Source organism: Abramis brama (assembly GCF_963993115.1).
Source record: "Abramis brama genome assembly, chromosome: 7".
In the NCBI taxonomy this organism is placed as follows: Eukaryota; Metazoa; Chordata; class Actinopteri; order Cypriniformes; family Leuciscidae; genus Abramis; species Abramis brama.
In genome coordinates this window covers 28,136,732-28,154,365 of record NC_139969.1, presented here as the reverse complement: position 1 = coordinate 28,154,365, position 17,634 = coordinate 28,136,732, and the positions used below count along the sequence as shown (strand labels likewise).

General features: G+C 39.7%; 1 protein-coding gene across 6 annotated transcripts in view; it reads right to left on the bottom strand.

Moving 5' to 3' along the window:
* Window positions 1-17,634, bottom strand: part of kmt2cb (lysine (K)-specific methyltransferase 2Cb) — a 104,961-nt gene that overhangs the window by 15,438 nt on the left and 71,889 nt on the right. For 4 of the 6 annotated variants that reach the window (XM_084118800.1, XM_084118797.1, XM_084118801.1 and 1 more), the window contains 20 exons: window positions 17,042-17,089; window positions 15,874-16,011; window positions 15,751-15,783; window positions 15,519-15,668; window positions 14,725-14,869; window positions 14,343-14,575; window positions 14,018-14,091; window positions 13,167-13,370; window positions 9,960-11,822; window positions 9,520-9,836; window positions 7,743-9,415; window positions 6,612-6,723; window positions 6,430-6,496; window positions 6,134-6,197; window positions 5,684-5,916; window positions 3,049-4,608; window positions 2,767-2,958; window positions 1,124-1,291; window positions 810-951; window positions 347-488 (listed from right to left, as the gene is read on the bottom strand). In XM_084118800.1, the coding sequence (XP_083974926.1) occupies window positions 347-488; window positions 810-951; window positions 1,124-1,291; window positions 2,767-2,958; window positions 3,049-4,608; window positions 5,684-5,916; window positions 6,134-6,197; window positions 6,430-6,496; window positions 6,612-6,723; window positions 7,743-9,415; window positions 9,520-9,836; window positions 9,960-11,822; window positions 13,167-13,370; window positions 14,018-14,091; window positions 14,343-14,575; window positions 14,725-14,869; window positions 15,519-15,668; window positions 15,751-15,783; window positions 15,874-16,011; window positions 17,042-17,089 (7,558 nt within the window). The remainder of the gene's footprint in view (window positions 1-346; window positions 489-809; window positions 952-1,123; window positions 1,292-2,766; window positions 2,959-3,048; window positions 4,609-5,683; window positions 5,917-6,133; window positions 6,198-6,429; window positions 6,497-6,611; window positions 6,724-7,742; window positions 9,416-9,519; window positions 9,837-9,959; window positions 11,823-13,166; window positions 13,371-14,017; window positions 14,092-14,342; window positions 14,576-14,724; window positions 14,870-15,518; window positions 15,669-15,750; window positions 15,784-15,873; window positions 16,012-17,041; window positions 17,090-17,634) is intronic. The other 2 variants (XM_084118799.1, XM_084118802.1) reach the window with 1 other exon arrangement.

Below are 17,634 nucleotides of genomic sequence, written 5' to 3'. Positions count from 1 at the left end.
CTACAGATAAACCACTGGCTCTGCACCTCTATACCTAAACTTAGGAGCTTACGTTCTGCAAGTGAACGGCACCTTGTGGTGCCATCCCAAAGAGGCACAAAATCACTTTCACAGCCCTTTACCTTGACTGTTCCAAGCTGGTGGAATGACCTGCCTAACTCAACCCGTCCTTAGCCATTTTCAAGAAACGGCTAAATATGCATCTTTTTCATTAATACTTGTCCCATTAATACTAACACTTTTTATTTCTATTCTATCTATTTTTTCTATTTGTTAAAAAAAAAACTTGCTACATGCACTGTGCTAGACTAACTGTAATCCCAGTTCTCGGTATCCGTGTACTGACCTGAGCTCTTCCTGGTTGTTATGAGGTGGGGTGGGAAGAGAGGCCGGCACATTCACAGTTTTGGGCCCCTGAGCCAGTGCTCGAGCCAGCAGCTCCTCCTCAGCCTTAAACTGCAGCGGTCGAGAAAGCAACCCTTTGGTGACTGTTGAAACAAACCCCCCCCCAAAAAAAACAACCAGCGTCAGTAGTGTATTTTTCTTAGCTCCCATTGTACATTAGAAATATTATGTTTTGTGATCTAAATTGATTTTTGTTTTGGGCTACTACTACAAACTGCTACGTTTCTAAATGGCGGCGTTTTTTGGTAGACTCAATATTGACCAAAAACCGATAAATATGTGATTAATGCTAAAAAAGCATTGGCCAAACCTATTATCTCTAGTCAAGCGTAAACAGTTCATTGGCCTGTCCATATCTAGTCAAAATGATCACTATCAACATCAAATTCAAATTTGCCACTCACCATCATGTCCGACAATGACACCACCTTTGCTGACAAGCTCTTCTGTTGTGGCAAAGCCATTGAGCAACTTCTGCCGTGCCACTGGAGGAGGTGTCGGGGGCAGGGAGGCAGGAGGGGTGGGCGGGTTGCTCAGGTTATTCTGCTGTAGAGAGATACAAATATGAGTGACCATCTGCACATCTCATAAATGAAATCTAATAAGTGAAGTTTACTGCTGATATCACGAGACTTGATGTAAGTAATAAAAGTGATCGCTTGATGCTTCAGTAGCAAATGTACAGTCATGGAGTATTTTATTAGCTATTCTTAATTACCTTGTAAATCAGTTGGGAGTAATAGTCTGAGACACCGTCCAATGAGGCGCTTCCAAATGTGCCCGAGAGACGGCTCTCTCCATCCAGCTGTCCGCCCCCATAGGGCATGAAATGGGCAAAGTTCACCCCCACCAGAGGCTCCATTAGGGGCAAGAGAGAGAGCTGCTGCTGCAATGAAACAATGAGACAAAAAGAGCAACATATGGGAAATGGGAGATAAAGGTCATGTTTAAAAAAGCGTTAGAAGAGAGAAACCTGTGCTACTGAGGTCATATGTAAATGTAAAAAACCTGTCAGAAACCTGACAACTTCTTAAGTGATGAGCATTTATTATAATAAAAGATAAAATAAACTTAAAAAATATTTTAAAATATTTTATCAAAAATAGTATTGTTTCTGTTAAGTGTATAGTTAGATCAGACAAAATAAGGGTGCTTTTTCAAGAGGACAGAAAGAAATATGTCAACAATTATGTCAAGTATGTGTTCAATCAAAAATACAGTAAAAACAGCAAATGTGAAAGTTTTCTGTTTCAATATATTTTCAATAAACATTGCTCAATAAATATTTCTGATTATTATCAATGTTGAAAACAGCTTAAAATTTTTGTGGAAATATATATTTTTTCTTAACTCTTGATGAATATAAAGTTTAGGAGAACAGCATTTATTTGAAAAAGAACTCTTTTAAAACAGTTTAAATGTCTTTACTGTCATTTCTAAATATCATGTGTCCTTTTTAAATAAAGTAATAAGTATTGATTCCTGTTTTTTTTTTTTTTTTTTTTTTAAATTCGTAACAATTGTCATATCTAAAAAAATACACATGCAAATGAACAAACAATTTAATTTTGATTGAGAAATCTTTATTTTCAAAAGTCAGGAGCAAGACTGCTGTAATGGCCTTAGATTCCTCAATCATATAGCTCATTGTTTGATGCTCACCAGTGACTTTCTCTCATGTGTTAAGCGTTCAAAATGTTTCACAGCACCATCTTCCTTTTGTCATGAGTTAATTTGGCACAGCCTCTCTGTAATCATGTCTGCAAACATGCTAGACTCATTTTCAAACTGCATGACAAAATTGTTATTACCTACACATATAAATCAGACCACTGTACATAACTAAAGAAAAGTTTCAGCAATGAAACAAGTTTAAGTTACAGCAAAAAATATTTTTTTAATTAGCATTTAGAAGAAGAAGATTATTTTAGAATATAAAAATACCTTTGATAATAAGACTTTCAAGAACACACAATGTTTTTTCAGCAAGGACACATTAAATTGAACAAGTGACAGTAAAGACATTTATAATGTTACAAAATACTTCAGTTTCAAAAAGATGATGTTCTTTTGAATTTACTATTCATCAAAGAAGTATATTTAAAAAAATCATGGGTTCCACAAAAAATATTGGATTTGAAAGTAGCACAACTGTTTTCAACATTGATAATAATAAGAAAGTTGCTTAATATAATGATTTCTGAAGGACCACGTGACACTGAAGACTGGTAATGATCCTGATGAAAATTCAGCCATCACATTGCTAAAAATACTAAATGATAACCAGTATAAAATTAGTCAAAAAAGTGGAAGTAAATACGCCTAAACTAGACTGAAAAGATAAAGCATTTTGTATCTTACCTGTTTTAATTGGGTCATTACTGTCTCAGTCGAGGAATACACTGCTTGACTCTCATCCTCCTCTTTCTTCCTCTTTTTACAGCGGGGGGCGGGTCTGTCTCCGCTCTTGGGTGCCCTCTTGTTCCTCTGTTTCTTCTTGTCCTCTGGAAGTAATGGTCCAGGGAAATCAGGGTGGTTTGAATCCGAGAATGTCTGTGGGGAAGGGAAAATAACACAGTCATGACTCATGTGTTTACATGTTTCATGTTTTAAAATGAAAATTAAGCATCCTTAATCACTCACCCCACTGCTATCCATGGAGCACTGTCGCAGAAATGCTTTGCTGTCCGTTGATCCCTCTTCCTCTGACCTCAGACTGTCTTCAGACCTCTGGTGAGGTGGAGTCCTCTTATTCTTTAGGAGGTGTTTGAGGAGTTCATTCCCAGCTTCTCCTTTCAAGCTGTTGGCTGGACTTTGATTCGCATGATGAAGCATCATTCCTTCCCTCTCTCCTTCTACCTTGACCATGCCTATTCCTATTTCCATTTCCATTCCCTTATGTCCATGACAGTCACTCGCCTCCACCTTCTCCAATTTGATGTTGGAGAGGATCCTGTCATGCATCTCCTGATGGCTCATGGTCATCTCTGGCCCTCCACCACAGCTGCCTTCAGAGAGCTGGCGCTCCAGCTCAGAGTGCGGCTGGCTGCTCATGGAGCCTGGAGTAGACGATCCAGGTTGGGACATCTCGCAGAACTCATGGTCGCCGAAGACCATTGGGTTCCTTGTCGGTGTGGATGACGTATCTGACACGCAGGGTGTTAACGGGGCTGTCAGGTCAGAGTGAGGTGTAGAAGGAGCTCTCAGTGACTCACAATCATCGTCTTTCTTCTTCTTGCGGTTCCTTTTCTTCTTACCCTTCTCCTCCGGGATGATGTTGGAGTACAGCTGGATAAGTGATGGACCAGGAACTGGAAAGTTTGGAGGCAAGGGTGTGGGTCCATCCATTGGAAATGGATGCCCTTGAGCTGCATTTTGAGGCATCATATTTGGCCCAGGGTATCTCTGAGGTCTAGCTTGTGCCTGGACAAAGTTAGGCCCATGGGGTGCTAAGTTCTCAGAAACAAATCCCGGTCCCATTTCCTGAGGGAATGGACCGTTACCCATCATTGGTCTGGAAGGTCCTCCAATGAACCCTGGTTGCATGCCTTGTTGCTGTGGAAATGGTGGCCCTTGCATCTGCTGCTGCATTCTGGGTGGCTGCATGAAGTCCTGCGGTAGATCCTGGTTGTAAAAAGGCATCTGGGACAGGGCCCTCATGGTACCATCTTGGCAGTTAGGAACCTGCTGTTGCTCCATGCAGTGTTTCACACGCTGCCTTTCCACCTCCTTCATGAGCTGAACTCTTTGCCTCTCCTGCTGCTCCCGTAGTCTCTCCTTGCGCTCACGCTCCTGGAAACTTTCGCTAAATGGGTTGGTATCATCGAAATTCACGTGAGGAGACTCGCCACCTGCCTGCCCCTGACTGGGCCTAGCCACTGTCGGCTGTGGAGGCTGTGCCTGAACTACTTGAGCGGGCATTACTCCTGGCATTTGAGGTCCTCCACTAGGAACAGGTGCACCAGGGTGCCAGCCTGCTGTGTTGGACACATTAGCTGCATCTGGTTGGCCAGGATGAAGCTGAATCGGCATCATGGGACCCATCATAGGTTGGTTCATGGGGGGCCCAACTGGCATCATGCCAGTATGAGGCTGCATTGGTGGCATTCCAGGCATCACTGGGGGCTGCATGCCACCCTGTTGCTGCTGTTTAACTCTGTACTCCTCTATCAGCTCTGCATGCTCCTTCTGCTGCTTGCGAATCTACAAAAAGCAGAGAAAAATCCTTTTAAATTGGACTGAAACATTTACTACATGTACTTGTCCCATTCATTCCAAAATGTCCTTGAACTTACAAGAAAATGTCACAAAGTTTGAGGGAGATTTGAAAGAACTGGAATGGAAGATTTAAGAATATGTCCTTGTTTTAAGGATTCATCACAATATATCAGAAAGACAATTTATGTTATAAAGTATTGTTGCTAGATAATGACATGACATCTAAACTAATATAATGTCAACTGTATATTAGAAATAATACTACTACTCTTCATTAGACATTAATTGTTAGTAAATGTAATAGTATTTCTTACATCAGAAATTGTTTTTTCATAGAAAATTACTTTTTCAAATTGTAAAGACCATAGCTGAACCACAGATTTAAATGATTTAATTTTTCTTTTTGGAACATGTTCTGTCCTTGATTACTGCAAAAAAAATCTTACTTTATTAAAATTCTTTATTTGACTATTACATAGGGAAATAGTCATACAAATATTTAAGGATTCAAGGAATTTGTATTCACTTGTTAAAACATTCTGAAAAACTACTGAAGGGTGAGATGATTAAAGGCCTGTTCACACCAAGGACGATAACTATAACTTTATCTATAACTATAAAGTTTTAATAATCGTTATAATTCTATGATAATAGGGTAGTCCACACAACCACTATAACAATATTGACACGTTGTAATCACTCCCAGAACATTTTTTTTCCATCTGATGAACGATAAAAACATTGACAGCTAATCAGAATCCACCTTACTTTAAAAAACTTGAACATTTAAATTGGCAGGTTATCATGCATTAGCTAGGATGCTAATATATTTATCATTATAGTTGTCTTTATAGATATTGTATAAGTGAATAGTTCTCTGTTAAAGGACAATCATGAAATGTATTTTAAATGTACTTTTCAATGCTTTTTGGGATTATCTTATGAACTGAAAAGTGTTTTAATAGGTTTAGTTTTCAGAAAGAGAGGCCAGAGACACCTTTAAACAAATCAGCTCATGAAGATAAAACCATGGATGACTGATATTATGTGTGTGCTTTACCTGCTCCAGCTGTTTCTGCACAACCCCCTGCTGCTCTGTCACATGTTTCAGCTGCTCTGCGTCTTCTTCAGGAAACTCCCGTCCTGCTTTCTTGGCAGTTCTCTGCTTGGCTGACAGGGCCTTTTTTGACTTTCTGTGGGCCCCAATCTGCTCCTCCAAATATTTCTGCTGCATCTGAAGCAGCTGCTGAGTTTCCCTGAGCCAGTCCTCATACTGAACCTTCTGTGTGTCATCTTAATGGGGGAAAGGTTGGAATTATTAATTACTGGTTTAAAGAGTACATTTTTGTGTTTACATTAAAGGTAAAATAACATTTAAATATGTTCAGTAAATGCATAATCTGGAATTACATTACACATTATACATATTCATATTCAGAATGTTTGCCCTGTAACTGGAAGATAAACAATATGGACTGTATAATGATATCAATAATTATTAAAAACTTACGGGCAAATCCTGTTCCAAAATTCGGGGGATTGGGTAGTGCCATTTGAGGAGCAAGTTTGCCATCCTAAATGTGAGATTTACGACAAAATTACACAATCATTATGGACTTGATCTGCACAACTTTTATGCATTGATTAAGGAAGAAATTATGAGAAATGCATTGAAACTACAGCTGAGAATATTACACTCTTATTAGTTTCTAAAGGAAAATTAAATTAGCCAAAATATTTAATAAGCAAACACGAAAGGGGTGGAGGATGTGTAGACCAGACATTCTAATATGCAAAGTTTCTCACCTGTCCAGCCAATTGCATCGGAGATACAACTTCATCAGGACCAGGTAGCGCCTGCCCTGTCTGGACACTAATTGGGATTTTGTGAAAAGAGGAATAATGGATGAACCATTAGTGCACATGCACATACACACTGAAATAAATCTATTAATATTTCAGTTAAACAAACAAGACTATGAACTCACTTGTTTACGACCATTGACGTCATTCCCATGTTGTTCTGAACCATCATTTTATTGATTCCTTTCAATGCAACCATCTTTGCCTTCATTATAGGGTCAGTGATAGCATCGAAATCTGAATAAATCATTGAAAAAAGTATGCACATTTATGTAAATTATAGTCACATGTATATAGCCAAAATATGTTTCTTACAAAATATAACGTACAAATATATAAATTATTTAGCTTGGGATAAAAACATACAGAATGCATTTTAAATTATTATTTTGGGTTATATAGAAGTAAAACTCTATTGACTGCATCTGTAGCATGCTACTAATTATCACTGACAAAACTTTTATACCTCAGTTTGTAAAAACAGGCAAAAAAAGTGTTACAATCAAATCAAAGTTTATGGGGCAATCCCATAGACTTTAATTATAAGTGCATTTCTGTTAATAAGCTTGTTAAAAAAATAAAATAAAATTAAACTGTACAAAATGTGTAAATGTATAAAAAGTTCAAATTATTTTCTGTGGAAATGCACAACAGGATGCTGCCGGAATATTCCTTTAATTACATAACTTAGTTTTGTTTTCTTTAAGAAATTTGATTTTATAAGGTTTATGATGTAAATCACAAAAATGCATTTGACAGTAAACATCAGGGGCCAGTTGCATAAACATAGCCATTATGTTAAGACTGTGTCTTAAGAACTAGTATGGTCAACTAGAAGTTAGTTCGGAGTAATCAGTCTTACTGTTCGGTGTCAAATTAGACCAATCTACATTTTTATGTTACTGACTTTAAAAAGTTATTAACAATTTTAAAGAATAAAATTGGATGACTAACTTGTAAGACTAGTCTTAACAGTTTATGCAACTGGCCACAGGACTAGAAAATTGTGCTGGAATAACACTGAACACTGTACTTTGTTTCCAAATTTCCAGGCAAGCAGCAGTTCAAAACTGAATTTAGCAGTTTGTAAGCAAGTCGTTCTATGTGTACACTGAAACAGTCAAATGTTGTACAATAAGTTTCTTATCTTTTCAGTTTTTGACCAGCTGTTTACTACATGTAAAACAGAGAACGGCCTAATCTTGAGGCATCAAGGAAGAACAAAAGTACATAGTTTTATATGATCTAAACCTTACCTATGTTGGGGAAGAATGAGTCACTGGAACGTTGTCTTATCATTGCTTGCATTTGCTTCTGCTGTTGTTGCTCCTGTCTTTCCTGATCCAGGAGATCTTGGAGAAGAAGTGGCTGCTCCTCCAGAAGCAGTGGTCTGTTCAGAAGACCTTGCTGTGACAACATTGCCTGTTGTGTAAGAATACTGTGTTGTTCCCCTGAGAGTACAGCATCTTTTTGATCCATACCGAAAATATGGCTTTGTTGCTGTTCCTGAATGGAGCCCGGGACTTCTAATTCACTTTCGCCATGAGAAGACACCAACGATTGGCCAATACTGAGGCCAGAATCCATCCCCTGCACTGAGAAGTTTCCTTGCCCCAGCATAGAACTACTGAGTGACATTGTAGCTTCCTGATTTGGAGGGTTGCTTTGTGCCGCTGACTGACCACAGTGTTCCTGCTTTAGTGATTCACCTTCTGGCTGTACATTGACCAGCATACTTGAAAGCACTGGAGTAGCATCAGGGTGAATTCCAGTCTTTGAAACCTGTAAACTGGCATCAATATCACTTTCAAAGCTTGCTTGATTAATGGCAGCACTATCATTTATCTGATTCTTACAAGAAGTGTTTTGGGACAAGCAATCTTTAATTCCATTTTTGCTATCCTCTGTTTTCAGAGAAACCAACACCTGATCCTGAGGAACGTCTTTACTGATGTGACCTTGAGACTGGGCAGTTTTGTCCACCACTTCGCCACTTGTAGAACATGATGATGAGGATGTGTCATCAAAACTTTCAGTCTTTTTCTCAGCTTTGGTCTTTTGGACATCAGACGTCTCAGGGTGGTCTTCCATAGGATCACTGAGATCCAGGTCCTCACTAAGATCTAAATCAGCATCAGCATAAGCAATTATATCAAATTTACCAGATGTTAAGAAGTCATCTAGATGCAGGTCATTTGTTTCAAGATCCAAGTCCTTTCCATCGTCTGGGTCAAGATTTAGGTTCTCTAAATCGGCATCAACAAGGTCCTTCACCTCAACATCTTCAAGGTCCTTCACAGCAGATTCATCAGTATCAATTTTCTCCTCGGGTACTTCATTTGAGGATAAAGGGACCTCATCATTTTGTACAGCAGATGTAGCAATATTTGTGAGTAAGGGTGCACTGAGGGTCTCATTGGAAGCAGGTTGGCTAATAGACCTTGTCAGGGGGATTTGTGGATGTCCAGCTCTCAGCGGAATATTGGCCTGCTGTAAATTCCCCAAGCTCAGAGATGCCTGCATCTGTGTAACAGCTACCTGAGACTGATTCATTGTTGTGTTCATTGTCTTTGGAACCTGATTGAAGGGGAATCCCATTTCTTGGCCCACCAAGAAACCTGGGGGTCGTTGGTGTGAGGGCAATTCCATTCGATTTCCCTGCATAACAGGTGGTCCAAAGGGAAGCCGCAGTCTGTTATCTGGTGCTCTGTGTCTCAGTTCTATGAAAGCCCCCATAATGTTATGCTGTTGCATGTGCATGCCACGAGGTGGCAAATGTGAGGTTACTAAAGGGCTGCCACCTATTGATTTTCCCAAGTCCATGGACATGGATCTTCTCATCTGTGGATGAGCTTCAATTATTGAGTCCTGCATTTGATGAGGTCTTGGAGCTCCCATAGGACCTTGGACACTAGAAGTGAGGGGCATCCTAAAATCAACAAAAGAAGATTACCATTTTTGCATTTTTGAACAAATGTAGTCCCTTCATTAATGCAAAGTGCTACAAGTTTGGTAGTATGCAAATTCACCCACCTTGGCCCAAGCTGCCTTATATTTGAGTCGGCATCCCCAGGAAACTGTGGTCTAGGAAAGTGGCCTTCAGGGAAATGCCCCTGCTGATCCCCTGGGTATGGCCCATGAAATCTCTGAGGGGCTCTTACAGCTCCTGGACCAGGATATGGTGGTGGTGGGCGATTAAAAATTTCATTCTGCTGGCCTGTAGACTCCTGACTCCAGTGTTGAGGGGTTCCTGGAGGCATGGACAGTGGATGATCCTGTACACCCTTGTCTTGACGTATGGCACTTTTCTGCTGTTGCTGTTTGAGGATTAGCTCTCGAATACGCTGACGCTGTGAACAAATTAATGGAATGTGTTAATTGGTGTTGTACAAATTATACATTGTAACTGATATATTGCACCTCATTAGAAATAAAACCATCTTAAATAGAGTAGCAATAAAATAAAACAACACCTGTCTGAGTCTTTCCTCAGCTTCAGCAAGTGGTACTGTTTGAACTCCGGTGCTGGGCTGCCCCATGGTGTGGGAACTGATACTCTGAACTAATCCTTGTTGCTCCTTATTTTCTCCACACTGAGAATGGGGAATTATGGCGGCCTGCTCAAAGGGGTCATGGATGGGAGTCTGATTAGGTTGACTGGATATCTGCTGAGATCTGGTATCATCTGTCATACCTAGATGTTTGAGGGTCTGAGGTCCATGTTTTGTTGGACTGGCAAATGTGTCTTGCATCAGCACTTGAGGAGAGGAGAATGGATCTTGATTGGACATGGGCCCAGGTCCCAATCCCTGTCCGACACCTCCAGGGTGAGGTGTTTGTGTTAGATGTGCACATGAATCATTAGGTAATAGCTGGGACCTTCCCATTGACTGTGCATGATGATCGGGCCCTACCAAGCGTGGCAGTACAGGAGATTGACTAAAAGGATCAGCAGTCCTTTGGTGACTCGGAGACTTGGGGAACCGGTCTGCCATTCCTGAGCGTGGGGTCCCAGGGGGTTGTGCATAAGGGTCCATTGACATAGGGGACATTATGGGGTTTAGAGTCTGCTGCTGAGAGGGTTGATTCATCATGACTGGATGGCGAGATGCAGGCTGCTGAGTGTAGGGTTCAGGGTCATGTGGTCTAGGTGTGCCTGGCATTCTGGCATAGGGGTTAGAAAACGGAGATTGGGCAAAAGGGTCACTCGAAGGTCTTGGTGTAACAGGTTGTTGTCCATAGGGATCACACTGAGAATAGTCTGGCCGAGGAGTAGAGGGTGCTCGAGCATATGGATTACAGGAAGGCTGGCGTGCAATTGGTCCAGACTGAGGAAATGGGAGGGTTTGGGGCTGCCGTGAAACCCTCTGATTTGCATAGCCGTCACTTACTGCAGGACGTGGAGTGAGCGGAGGCTGTGCATAAGGATCATTATGTTGATTCTGAGAGAATCCCTCAGAGGAACGAGGGGGCATCATTGATCTTTCAAAAGGATCCCCACTTACTCTCCGTGCATGCATACCTGCATATTGTTCCTGAGCCTGAGGAGGTGGCATAGGGGTTTTAAAGACCTGGACGGACCCCGATTCATTGCTGCCTGGGATAGGAGTGAGTAAAGGACGAGCATAAGGGTCTGAGAGTATCATCCTGCCTTGAGGCATCCTCTGATAGGCTTCCTTTCTCACAGACACCCTAGAGAAAGGATCATGGCCTGGGGAGCCAACAAGATGTCTTCCTTCCAAAGTTTGACTTGCTCTAGGAGGGCACATAGGCTTGAGAAAAGGATCTGTAGCTCCTGCTGGCCTTGGAGTGTCTGGGGGCTTGGCATAGGGATCATTACATATGGCTGTTGGAGAGCCAATTGGCTCCGAAAGACCCCTGGGAGATTTCCCTGATTCTGAGTTACGGCGTGGAGTTCCCTGACCAGTTGGTGGTGGTCTGGGTGTGCCTACCATTTTGGTGTAGGGATCCCAGGGTGAGGATGGTCTAGAGCCAGAGGAGCTTGGGGAGAACATCTGAGGGGATTGAGGCTGAGATCCCGAAGACGGGGGTGGAGGATGAGGGCGCAAAAATACATCATCAGGAGAACATGATGTAGGCGTGCCAGGCAGCTGTGACTTTGAAACCCCATTTTTTGAACTGAGCTGCTTGGGAGACATGTTCTCATTGTTAGAATGCACAGAGACAGGACTCTTCAGGCCACTGGAAGAGTCTTCCTCAGATTGGCTGATTGATGGGAGTTGTTGCTGCTGCTGTTGAAGTTGTTCATTCTTCACCTGCTCCAGTTTCTGTGTAGCTTCAATCTTAGCTTGCTGCTTACTTTTCTGTCTCATTTGCTGCAACAATAAGCGAAAATATATATATTCTAATGATTAAATAGTAAGAAAATGTACAATTTATGATTCATTTAAAATACACAATGCAGCACAGTAAAAATAAAAATCATGTAATAGTAATTAGTGAGAATTAATAAAGTATTTTAGAGTTAATAAAGTTTTTATTTTAGAGTTCAAAACAACTATATGAATGTAAGTAAATAATTAGGGCTGTGCCATTAATCAAAATTGATTTTCGATTTCAATTTTGGCTTTCAACGATTATGAAAACAAGATAATCGAGGTAAAGGATTATATATTATATGCGCTTTCGTTCCTCCCTAAGCTAAACTTCTTCTATTCAAATCAGCTGAATAAGTGAGTGTTGTAATATGCAGTCTGCTGTTGCTATACTGGGGGATGTATTTTAATGTATTAATATACATATAATGTGTACAGTGAAGACTATGCAGAGTTATTTTACATTTGATTATTCAATTTCTGTTGTAGGCTATTACTTATCCGAATACAACTGTTTGTACATCTTCATGAAAAACTTAAAGCACTGTTTATTTAATTTGTATTTTTGTTCGGATGTATTTATTTGAACACTGCTATTTTGTTTGTAATTAGTTTCTTTGTTCTTATTGTATTACTGACAGTTTACTTGTCTTTTGTAACTGTTTTGAGGGCCTTTTACTTAGCTACTGTATATTAGTTAACCTACTATTAGGTTTTGCTGAAGTAGCCTATCGAAAATTTAGAAATTTGACTGATTTACTAAAATTACTCATATCATGGAATAAGACTACTGATCATATCGCCCACCAATAATTGTGTTAAATAATGGTGATTTCAATATTGACCATAATATTTGTGATTATGATTTTTGCCCCATAATCGAGCAGCCTATATTTTTTATGTCATTTGATCAGTGTATTTATTTGTAGGCAAAAGAGAACACGGATATAATTCATTTGAAGTTCTGAGGAGATCTTGAGATGTGTGAATTTATGCTTGAAAAACATGACGTTTCAAAAAAAAATTCATATTCTTTTCTGCCCTCTGAAATAAATGCTTCAGTATAGTTTATTTTGAAGGTCACTTCTGCAAACATTTCAACAACATTAAAAACTGTAGCTCAAAATGCAAATATATAATTTTTTGTGGTCCACAAAAGGAACAGGTATACAGATTTGGATCAACATCAGGGTGAGTAAATTAACATTTTTATTTTTGGGTAAACTATTCCTTTAATGTAGATCTACCATGACAAACCCAATTTCAGGACATCAGGGTCCAGTGGTATGTTTAGACAAACTGTCATTTAGCCATTTTCCAAACACAAACATATATTAGACTTACCTGTCTAAACTTCCATTCTTGTTCATGTTCTGATTCCTTGTGCTTCAGTGGATCTTTGAACAGTAACTCTGGGTCCAGGGGTGGAATAGCAGGATCAAACTCTTCTAAAGGCTGCTGAGGCTGGGTCGGCTGCCGCTTAATGGTCTCGTTGGACATTTGGACCTTGTTAATGCGTAGGGCTGCCCTGTTATCTCTGGCCTTTTGCTGTGAATGGTATAGTCGTGCAGGTTTGATATCAAAGAAAGACCATTGAAATTCAATGGTTGCATACATTTGCTAAAATTACATGGTTTTAAGATTAATTGTCTAAAAGCTTTTTTATTATTATTTTAAGTCGGCCTAGACTCCTTCATGTCAAGGTAATGTTCCCTTTAATCATATCTTTTTTATTTTTTATTTATCTCTCAGACTGTAATGAGCTCCTAGGGCCCAATTTATTCTTCTAACTTTGAGCAACACTAAAGTGTCCCTATACCCAGCTGAAATAAATTCCATGCTGATTTATGCTGTTTAGTGGTGGTCTGATGCTGCTCTAGAGGGTAGACCATCATAGCCATGTTATTAACCAGCAAAATTTAGCAGGTGAAGCTAGTCGACAAGCCAGCACACCAGCATTCAAAACACTGCATGTGCTGGTTCACCAGCAAACCAGCTTCCCAAAACACAAAAACAATATATGCTGCTCTTTTCTGTAATTGATCCAAAAATTTCTATCTACATTTTGTAGGCCCTTAATAGCCAAAGAGAGAGGCATTTTACAGTGCTGCTGAACTATAAAGTACTTTTTGTCATAGCATAATAATGTGATGATGATGTCCTCGTTGTATTACAGCTGATACTGTGCAACTTACCACATATGGAGCCCGGTCCTGTGAACTTGCTTTTCTCCACAGTTTTGCGATTTGTTTTACTCGTGTTGACCAATCTGTATGGTTATAACATAAAAATAAAATTATCTATTAGAAGACTAACAATGAGAGACAGAAGAGATGGTGTCATTTAAGTTCAACATGTAAATCAAAATAGATCTTATTTACTTTAATATATAATATGTCAGATTACATATTAAATATAGTAAAATGGGCTGCTAATGGAAATTCATGTTTATTGTAACATAGTATTTTACTGATTTACAAAGCTGCATTTGACCGATCACTTTAAATTCTCTTCGCAGACCTGGATATTCCTCCTTGAGGTTTGGGAAGTTGACATTAGTGTACAGGACGGGTGCAACAGTGGCAAGTTCTCCGAGCATTTCCTCTTTCTCCCACTTCAGCGTGCTTTTCTGTGCAGTGGACATGGAGTCTCCCTCCACCTCCGAGGCAGCGGCTGGAGCAGATGCAGAAGATGACCCTGTAGCGGACCACGGACCAGCAGTCTCCTGCGCTATCAGATTGAACTTCCTGTCCCTTCACAGTGGATATAATAACAGTCATCTAAAATCCTGATTTTATCTAACTAGGCCACAATATTTTTACCTACTTAACAAGAACATGTTACTGCAATTTAGATATGTGAGGGTGTGCATTTGTCTGAAACAAATATACTCATAACTGACCTAAGATTGTCTGAGAAAGGCATGCGCTGCATTGAGGGGATATTTCGAGCCATATCAGGCCCTGTTCCAGGACCAATCGAGGACTGTGAAAACTCCTGTTTGGGTTCCATCAAACCATTCATCACTGGCATTCGTGAAGACATTCCTGTACAAAAACATATCAACACAACTGACCAACAGTGCATAAAACAATGCCTGGCCTTCAAGATTTATCACAACGTACAGTAATGTGTCAGTTTGCAGAAAAAACGTCTTTACAGTAATGCACTTGAGGGATTATACAAAACGCCACAGATACCATCAACTGAGTTGGTGCAAAACCCAGAGTATTTTGGTAAAGGTGAAATGTGTGATTTTTGCACAACTACCATCCCCAACGACTTACAAAAACAATAACTGCTGTCAAATAGGTTTCTTGAACTATGCTTCTAAACACAAGCTGAGAGCAGTAGTTCCAAACAAAAACTTTGCAATGCTGTTTGCGAATATTCATTGGAACCATGGATTGGGGAATCACTGAAACTTTGTTGGAAACAATGGAACTTGCGACCACAGTTAGCTAACAATGCTTATGGGAAATGCACCCCTGGTGGGGATACTCAAATTCAGATTTTTTTTTTCATACTCTTTTAGAAGTCAACTTCAACTTCTTGCAAGTTGTCTGTGCAAATTCAAATCAATATGGGAATGTTTTAACATGGACATGCATCACCTTTAAATTACATAGACAAGCATTACTGTCAGTCTCAACCATATCACTCAAGCATAACATTGATTATTTTCCTACAACAAACCTGAGTTTGGTTGGGAGGGATGTAAACCATGGCCTGGGGGACCATGCAGGGTTTGAGCTCCCTGGATCTGTTGATGCATCTGAGGAGGTTGGCTGGTGCTGGGACTCAGGACAGCTGAGAAGAGATCCTCCACATCCTTCCCACCAAGCTCTGCAAGGAAACAGGTCTAATATTAACAACACAATGACTTAACGTGCTCTCTGGCAGTTGGTGCTTTGAGTATATAACCTACCTGGTATTTTGTAGAGTCTGCTGAGTATTGATTCTGTATGGCAGAAAGATTCAGTGTTTACATTTAGATGTGTCAAGAACAAATATTACTATTCAACAATGCATACATTTGTTATATACAGACCATCAGTGACCATCTTGTCCAGTTCAGGGCTTAGGATGCCATCCAGTGGCTCCTCGGGCACCTGACGTGGGTAAGTTCGGCCTAGATGAGTTTGAGATGAGGCAGATGCATCTTCTGTTAAAGGAGCAACGTCCAGACCTACACAAACACATATACAGAAAAGCACACAAATATTGTCACGCTCATCTCAACAAACAAAACATGCCACTGGACCCTGATGTTCTGAAATTGGGTTTGTCATGGTGGATCTTCAAAAATTGAAGGAATAGTTTACCCAAAAATAAAAATGTTAATTTACTCACCCTCATGTTGTATTATTTTCTTCTATTTAACAAAAGTCAGTGGGGTCCAATGTTATTTTGGATCCCATTGACTTCCATTTTACAAACAAAAACAATTGACGCATTCTTCAAAAATATATTTTGTGTTCTCTATAAGAAAGTTATACAGGTTTGGAATGACAATAAGTGAGGGTGAGTAGGTGATGACAGAACTTTTTAGGTAAACTATCCCTCTAACACTGAACAAAAACTAATAAGCAAAACCGGACAGGAGCAGGTTGTGGATCTTGCTATCTGCCGTCATATCTGCCATGGACAAAACTGAATAAACAACTTAGTGCTGCAAATAATTTAACTAGAAATATAACTGTAGGCTCTGAGGGAGGTCACGTGGGCTCATCCTCCAAGGCTGTTTTTACAGCAGGGATGATAGCTCAGCATCTTTCACAAAATACTGGGTTGGTTCCTTTTCATCAAACCAAGGACTCAGTGGATCTCAGAGGAACAGAGCACCTATTTTTCACTTATACATTCAGAAAGAGGCCCTGACTGTTGTTCATGGGAGGAAGGCCATTCATCAGTGCCTTCGGTTTTCTGAAATGCCGGTCTATAGAACATCTCAGTTCTGTGCGGGTATAAGAGAAGCGTCCTTGACCACATTCTGTTAATCTAGCACTGGATTGCTGCTGTCCATTATGGGAAGTTTTACTTAGTGAAACTAAATAGACTGCAGATACATAATGGTTGGATTCAGGTGCAGTAAGCATTGTGAGTGATGTGTCAACAATCAAACAGTAACAGAAAAGTGCCAATAGAAGCCAAGCAAAAGGGTGTGAGAGAATAGAAGAAAAAGAAAATAATCAAAAAACATGATCATGAGCTCTTACCAAATGGTGAAGGAGAGTACTCAACTTGGAAAGGGCAAAAATCAAGACCTACAAAGACCCAAACCAAACACAATGAGGGATCAGCACAGTGAAGAGAAAAAGAAAGATTCTGCAGATGATTCATACACAATGTAAATTAAAATGAGCTAAGAATGAAATATGGAAATGCCAAGAAAATTAACAAAATGAAAAAACAATCTCTTATAGGTTATTAAATATTTAGATATTAAACATTTTATTATATATTTCAAACAAAGTTTATCTGACTGTACACTATAAGACATTAGAGGTGTATTTCTGCTGTAGAGTCACACAAATAATATATTCTATATTTCTCAAACCGCACTAAACTCACGGGAAATACGTACAGAAATTGCAAATGTGCAATCATGGAATAAAACTATTTTATAAATACTTTATGGACAAAATCCTACACGAGTACAGTTGTTTTTGCCGCTGACCTGTTTGCATTAACATTTCTATGAATGACAGTGTTTACCTTGTTTAAAATAATAAAGTTCCACCATACAATGCAAATTACTTTTGTTAAACACCCCATTTGGGTTTGACTTATAAATAAATGAAATGCAAGT